The sequence below is a fragment of the Malus domestica genome, chromosome 05 (genome assembly GCF_042453785.1).
Source record: "Malus domestica chromosome 05, GDT2T_hap1".
NCBI lineage: Eukaryota > Viridiplantae > Streptophyta > Magnoliopsida > Rosales > Rosaceae > Malus > Malus domestica.
This window is the reverse complement of record NC_091665.1, coordinates 8,275,331-8,283,409: the sequence shown is the minus strand read 5'-3', so window position 1 is coordinate 8,283,409 and position 8,079 is coordinate 8,275,331. Positions and strand designations below refer to the sequence as shown.

The window sequence follows — 8,079 nt, the reverse complement described above, 5'->3', positions numbered from 1 at the left end:
GTGATATTTCGGTTCAATAACACTTGTGATGTGAAGTGAGATTAACACGTTGCATTGTGTTATTATACCAGAATGTCATTTTTGAAATAAGAAGTAAGTGGTAGATTATCTATGTGGTTAGTATGGAATACTATTAGTAATAATAAAAAAATAAATCAAGTAATGGACTCTTTCTTTGTTTTTTTTTTCTTTTTATTGGAGAAAACAAAAAGTGAGTTACATTATTAGTTGTTAGGGGACAGAGAAATCGATGAAGATCGAACCTGCATCAGAGTGCATGAGCATCATTACTTTCCACCACCACGCTAAAGCGTCATCTGTGTAATGCACACTCTATTTGAGTTTGGGTATTTCACCCTGCCTCTCCCCCCTAGTGAAAAAGAAAAAAACAAATAGATTTCAGCATTGAGAAATGCAGAAATCACTCCCATTGTACAATCAAATTTCAGTGATACTGAGGTTCATCAGGTAGGCTCTGGGAACAATTGCTACAGAAAAGAAATCTCGCAATTCCTGTTGAAATAAATAACAAAAATTATAAAATAAAAGAAAGAAAAACCCTCAGATAACCAAAAAAAAAAAAAAAAAAAAAACCCTTTGGAACACGTAGTCAAACATGTAGCTGTATATCTATTTCCTTCAATCTGTCGTTCTTATTTTCAGGAGATGGAATTTCTCCACTTCCTAGGTGTCTTTCTAGTCTGCTGATCTGCAGCCGTTGTGTGCTCCGGCCCGATGTTCTGGTTTTCTAAATTTGTGTTCTTTGCGAGTTGTTTGCTTAGTTTCTTCCACCCGCTGCTCCATGCCGATGTCTGTTTATTCTTTGACATCTTATCAAACTGTCTCTGCAAATTCTCCATGTCATGCTGGAGCTCTAGGTGCTTGGCTTTCACACTCTCCAGTTCGAATTTAACCATGTTAATGTCTTTTTTAGCGGCAGCCCATCCTTCTTGGAATGACTGCGGGGTCCCTTCAAGTAGTGTTTTTCGATTTGAAACCATTGGCTGATACTGAGAGTCTCCAGCTTCTTTGAGGGAGCTTGTGGCTAATGCATCGCTTATTTTAACTTGTTCACAGAAAAGGACCTGCACTACCACTCTCAATGGGAGTCTTTCGTTTTGGGCAGCATGCATGCAGGCATCAATTGATAGCTTTTGGCAATCCATCACCCGGCAAAGCCTCTTCCTTTCGTGCTCAGAAAGTGTTGGATGGGCCTGTTAAATTGATAAAGAGACGAGAATTCTTAATCTAAAGCAATTCAGCAACAAAAATGGCGTAACGATTAATGAGAGCAACAAAAGCAATTTCTCAACGATTGTTCATCAAGTCTATAAACCAGAGGCAAATGACATTGTTGAGTTGTGCTTTCAAGTCATCATCACAAATGTCGACTTGCAGCACTTGCTATAGATATCGGTGCACCACATATAAGCATTTTGTTCACTTCCGAAAATGTAGAACTACTAGCAAATTAGCAATACATGGCTCAAATATTCAAATTAGTAATGTCTCGCATTTATCCAAGCTAAAACAAGCACACATCCATGTTAATTAAAAAGGCTCACTCATAAGATTAAAATATGCCTGCACTATATAATGTGATTGATACATTTCTCTATGTTGCAAACTTTACATCTACGTTTTTCCCCTTCAATGTGTATTCAAAACATGCATGAAAAGGCAATTTTTTGTAAGAGCATGAACAGGCAAAATAGAAAGAGCAATTCCATGACAGTCGGAGAAGGATGTACCTTAAGATAGGAATCAACTGCTCTATAAAGTCCATCATCGCAGATCCTTGCAGACTCAGGCAAAGCTTCTGCCAGTACCTGAAACTTTGTTAGGGAGAGGCTTCTATCTCTGGACACCTCAGTAAGATAACTATCGACAAGTCTAGCTACCCTCATCTTAGCATTTGGACCGGTAGACCTTTGAAGGTCATCATAGTGCTTCCCAGGGAAAGATTGTTGGCTTGGACTTGAAATTTCCGTCTGTTCTTGAACCAGAAAGTGCTCCAGAAGCCTTTGAACAAGATCCACGTCGTACATAGTTTCACATTTATTGTAAGAAGGAATAAGAAGATCCGCCAAAGTAGCCTGTTCGAACTGCATTCCCACCCGTTTTTCCAACTCAGTAACCAAAGCAGGTGCTACTTTCAGCATGTTTGCCATTCTCAAAAGCCGAAGAAGGAAGCTGCACGAGACACTATCCTTCTGTGGTGGGATTATGCTGATAAGGCTCTCAATGATCATCCGTTGATCTTTGGCCTGAACACTTGAAGACTCATCTTTATTTCCTGCCAGAATCATATGAAGTCCACCGTTCCAACTACCGCCACTATTACTTGTACTATTGCTGCTGTTGCTTCCTTCATCTGCTGCACCTGTGCCTTCATTGATCAAACCTGGAAGCCATTTAGATGCGTAATGCATCATTGCAGCTCCAATCAGTTCAAATCTCATCCCCTTCACCTTAATTGCGGTAATAACTCTGACAAAGTGATCAATCCTTAGAATTGAAACATCTTCAAACCACCAATCAGGAGGGACCTGCTGGCTTCTACTTGGACTTGAGTCCTTCATGTCACCCCAGTTTGGGCTAGCAACTTTTGTTGGCTTTCTAGTGTATGCCCATCTTATCCCCTTTGGATTGGAACAAGCTTTCCAAGCAATAGACTCGCTGCATCTTCGGACAATTTGAAGGTTTTCAGCCCATGGCGACAACTTCTCACAGCTTTTCAACACCACAATGGAGTCTCTCCATGAGGATAAAACCACATAGCTAAGAAAAGCCTCAGTTTTGAAGATAAGGTTGCCTTCTTCCAAGTCCTCTGTCATTTCAAGGTACTCTGCAGCACATCTCAAGCCTGAAATATTTGCTGCTGTTAGATCAACAGCAATTCCATAGCAGAATTTCGCAGCTAGCTCGAAGGCCTGTGGTCCACCAGGAAGATCATCCAAACCCATCTTACTCAGGTCCGGGTCGCGTAATTCATACATGACTCTGTTGATCTTTCCACTCCTTGAAAGCAGGGGATACTTGGACAACACAAACATAAAATTTCATTCTCTCAAAGTATTACCGGTAACAAAAATATCAGACTAGTAAGATTTCGGATTAAGGGTTCAAATGAAGTTTAGTTTTATACCTTGTGCAAGTAAAAATTTACATCCCCAACTAGAACTAGCAGGTCACTTGGGATATCAGTTGCTACATACCTATTAATTCAAACAAGCCCACCAAATATTTTAATCAACTTTGCTAATTGATATCCACAACAAAGCATGCATGCTGGACAATTAAAATCTCCTTTAATCAAACTTCAATTAATTAATGTAATAATTTGATAGTTCATAGTACGTACCAAGAGTTGCCCTTGAGCTCAAAGCCATCAGTCTTAACATTGTGCTTGGATGAACAGAGAACTCCATTCCTGTAATCTCTCCCTCCAACCGACTCAGTCTCAGAATCCCACATGATTTTGGAGAAATCCCAGAAAATTCAGGCTGGAATTTTCTCGGGAAAGTGGCAACAAATAGCAGTGAAAGTGAGAGAGCAGCAGAAAGCAGAGAGATAGCGCAGTGAAAACTGAGATACGGGAGGAGGGAGACTAAAAAAGGAAGAGTAGAGTGGTCTCACTCACATGGGGTGCTTGGATTTATCTTCAATTGTCGGATTCTTAAGAGGTTTCCAGGAGTTGTCACAGGCTGTGGAGTAATGCGCATGGTAAGTACTGTTTTCGATCACTCGCAGCCTCCTTTCTTTGCTTCCCTCTGATTGCTTAGTTGGTTCTCTTCTCCCAATGCACATTCCACAGAGAGTTTCGGAGATTCAATTTCTTACCTTCGATTATTCTCTCTATGTTATTCTCTCATTTTCTTTTGGGCAATTATTAGGGCAATTATTAGTTGCAAAAATAGTCATTGTTTAATAACCACGTCATATAGACCATATATTCACGGCACAATGATAATATAAAAACCACACAACAATAACATAATAACACTGGATCATTTATGGTAGATCTGACAATTTTTATACGATCCGTTAACACGATATGAAAACAACACGAAAATAATTGATTTCGAATTAACAAGATAACTAATCGGATCGTTATCATATCACTTGTTAATAACGGGTTTACACGTGAGTAACACGTGGATAACCTATTTTGACCCATTAAGAAGAAAAAAAATCTCATTCTACATTTCTCACAAGTATTTTTTTTTCTAATTATAGAAAATTTGAAGTGCGAAATGAGATTTTTAGTGTGCCAATAACAATTCCCATTAAAAAAACTTACCATAAAGTATAATAATCATAGTGTATATATTGTATATTAAATATGTACTATTTGTATTATCTTCTATATAAGTTAAATTTTTATTTTTTTATTATCAGAGTTTCTTCTTCTTCTTATTATTATTATTACTGCAACAAATATCTTTTTTTTTTTGTCAAACTATAGAATTGTTAGATTGGAGAGCTAACGGAGTTTGAACCCACACCAGATGCAAAGGTAACACTTCTCTCCACCACTGTGGTAGAGGGTCACTTGCACCTACCAAAGTTTTTTACTTTGTCTTATACAATCATACTCATAAAATGTTGTATACTCTTAAAAATTAGATTAAAACATTATAAAACACATTAAATAATTTTAAATAATTAATTTACAAGTGCGAAAAATGTGAAAAAATATGCAAAAACTCATGATCGCATCCTCTATGCTTTGAGTATGAGCAGATCGTATTTTTAAACCCTACAAGTCCTCATGAATAGTATTTTTAGGGGAGTTCAAAATAAAAAAAAAATTCATAATAATTAATGTACAAATGTGAAAAATGTGAAAGAATATATAAATGCCCATGATTACATCTTCCACGCCTAAACGATGGTTACATTATTGTTTAGATTTGTAAAAACTCACCAAACCCTCATGAATAGTATTTTTTATTTGAGTGCAAAATTAAAAAGTTCATAATAATTATTGTAGAAGTGTGAAAAAATGTAAAAAAAAAAAAAAAAAAAAAAATTACAAGAGAGAGTTGAGAACCTTTGTGGATCATCTTCGCATTTGTAAAGGCTATTCACCCAAAGTGAGGGTTTTCATTTCTTTGCTATCTTTTGCTCCTTTGGATCTTTTGGCTTCTTAGATTTGGATGGTGCAATAGGAATCTCCAAAACTTCCCAGAGAAGAAACCTCTAAGTCTTCACACCAAGGAGAGATCTGACGAAGGGATGAGTAACTAAGGTATAGAGGGATATGCTAGTTTTCCTTTCCTATAGTGGCTAACCTCTTAGAGAGAAGAGAAAGAGTTATGTTTCTCTTATTTCTTCATATAAAAGCCCTAAATTAGGGTGATGAGGTTATAATGTTCCTTATATAGTCTTACAATCGAGTGACTTAAAGAATACTCTAACTTATCGTCTCTTTTTCTATAGCCAGCCTCTTAGAGTTATTGGACTTTTGAACATTTTGATTTTTAAGTTGTCATACAACTTAAGTTAATGTGGTGTTTGACAAACCACTGGATCTTGAAGCTCAATATTAATTAACTCAAGTTATAAAACGAGCTTAATCATTTGATTAATTAACATATTAATTAATCCTACCCATAAACAATTAAACCATTTAATTTTCCTTACTCAACTCCGTTGTATTCTTCAATCTTTACCAAACATGGAGTACAATCCATTAGGTCTAAGTTAGCGAGGTATTGGGCGATTAGAACTCTTACTAATCGCTTATGATATTCTGACATGCCTCAACCCCGATATCCCCAAATACCAGGATGTGCACATGTTGGTAGACACCTGAGAGTGACGAAGCCATTTTAACATGCATGCAAGTTATAAAGGAAGTAGGCAATTAGAACTCTTACTAATCGCTTATGATATTCTAACACGCCCCAACCCCGATATCCCCAAATACCAGGATGTGCACATGCTGGCAGACATCCGAGGATGATGAAGCCATTTTAACATGCATGCAAGTTATAAAGGAAGGACGAAAGTAAATAAATTGAGTAAATTTAAATATAATGAAAATGTATGGATGCACGAACATGTGAGCATACAACTAATCAAGAATATTGAGAAAGGAATATTATAAAAGATACGAACAAAGGAATGGATCCCATACTGAGAGAGCTCGAAGATACTGATGCGGTTGTGTTTTGACGCCGGGATTGTACGTCTCAATTCTAAGTCCTGAAGGGGGTGTAAAACAAAACGTAAGTGGACCAAAGTTTATAATAATAATAATAAGAATAATAAGAAACCTCATTTTTCTTTATGAACATAATAACCCCTTGTTTTGAAAACAAATATATAATAATACATACTAGGTACACATATATAATACTACATACTAGGTTTTTCTAAAAATTCTACATGCTATAAAAACGTTTGTATGCTAAAATCATCTCTAAAAGTGGTAATGAAGCACCCGAAGGCAAAACCAACGAGTCTCGAAAATCAACATGATGATGTACCCGACTAGGGGTATCATAATCGCCCAAAAGCATACCCATCACCTGAAGGTGAAGCTGTACGACACTGGGTTACGCCAATGAAGAAATATGGTAGGTCCCATCATTCGAAGGTGAAGTTGTACGACTTTGGGTTACGCTAAAGAAGAAAATATAACATAACACACCAACACTAGCCATGGCTAGTGAAGCTGTTCGACGCTAGTTTCACCAGTGAAGCTGGGAGTATGTTATAAATATCTCGCTACTCATCAACTGTGTCCTATGGCCATAGACAAATACATACTCGTGTTGTGCGTATGTACTGTATAATTACCCACTAGTTAAGCATATAAAACATAAATTATATTCTTTCCAAATCAAACCTCGAAGCTTACAAGCTCAAACATCATAAAACATCATAAATCTATTTGTAAATCCATAATATCTCATAGGCATAAAAGCAATAGTTCGTAAACCTTTCATAAAATGTAAGTTCGATAAATCACAAATAATGTGTAAAATGTAAAATCATGAAATCATGTTTTTCATGAATGCAAGCCTAGTATCAAATAAAAATCATGCAGTTTGAGAAGGGATCCACTCACAAATACTTTGTCGTCGAAAAGCCGTTCGAACTAGGGTGGACGGGATTGCCACTAACAAATGCACCTAAGCACATAAAGGGACCAATTAGTAAAACTCTACTAAAATGATTGAATTCAGGAAAATGATGCATGAATTTGGAATTAGGGTGTCGAATTACCCTAAGAGGGGGCTCGGGAAAAATTTGTAAAAAGTCAACAGTTGACCTAAAAAATCCAGCGAGACACCAAGCTGGTCAACTATGTTAAAACTTCAAAATTTCACTAAATGGACGCTAAAAACAGATTTGGGGCGTCGAAATTAGTCTAGGAAAGTTTTTGGAAATATTTCGTAAAAGTTAACACAAGTAATATTTCAGGAATATTCCAAAGAATAATTCAAGAATCTTTCAAGAATATTCCAAGAATATTCTGGATCCAATTAGAAAATGGGTTAAGTCCGGTTTATGGATCGTCGGGTTGGGTTCCAGGGTTGTGTCTCGGTCAAATCCGATTCAAATCTAGGTTCAGGGTAGTTGGGTCAGGTCGACCCGGTTTCAGGTTGTGGGTCGGCCGGATTCTATAGCTCCGTCCATTCTCAAATCTCAACTAAAACTAGTTATCTAATATACCAAATTGAAGCCCAAGGAACAAAGAAGATTATTATACCTATCTCATGACCAGCCGTGGCTAGAAGTGGCCAAAAAATGGCTTACAACTCGTGGCATCCCTCGCTTGAAACTAGGTTTGTCGCTCTTGCAATTTCTGTGCAAATTCACCGTTCAACATACATAACGTAGGTTAGAATTAAACCACAAGGATGAAAATGAAGGGATTCTAAGTATCTTGAGACTTACCCTAATTGGGAGGACGAGAAATCTCGCTGGATTTCCCCTCCACATCGTAGCTCGGTGGTCCATGCGTCTCCATTCAAGTTTCGAGGATGCAGTAGAGGGTTGGGGAATGGTGGTCGGTGACATTATTTCCTGCCATGAAAAATGGCAATGGTGGTGCGGTTTTTC

At 37.3% G+C, this 8,079-nt stretch overlaps 1 protein-coding gene across 1 annotated transcript; it reads right to left on the bottom strand.

Moving 5' to 3' along the window:
- Positions 1–385: 385 nt before the first annotated feature.
- LOC103436550 (root phototropism protein 3) lies at positions 386–3,887 on the bottom strand. Its single transcript, XM_008374983.4, has 5 exons — positions 3,644–3,887; positions 3,365–3,506; positions 3,149–3,218; positions 1,752–3,038; positions 386–1,214 (listed from the first exon to the last, which is right to left on the bottom strand). Exons 2-5 carry the CDS (start codon positions 3,475–3,477, stop codon positions 660–662), a joined length of 2,025 nt encoding a protein of 674 aa, XP_008373205.1. The 5' UTR covers positions 3,478–3,506; positions 3,644–3,887; the 3' UTR covers positions 386–659.
- Positions 3,888–8,079: the final 4,192 nt, after the last annotated feature.

Bases quoted from the DNA above. Each gene is read 5' to 3' on its own strand.
- LOC103436550 (XM_008374983.4), bottom strand. From the start codon at position 3,477: ATGTGGGATTCTGAGACTGAGTCGGTTGGAGGGAGAGATTACAGGAAT. The intron at 3,219-3,364 runs GTACGTACTATG...TTGAATTAATAG, and splicing joins GAGCTCAAGGGCAACTCTTG to GTATGTAGCAACTGATATCC. The intron at 1,215-1,751 runs GTACATCCTTCT...TCAATTTAACAG, and splicing joins CAGTTGATTCCTATCTTAAG to GCCCATCCAACACTTTCTGA.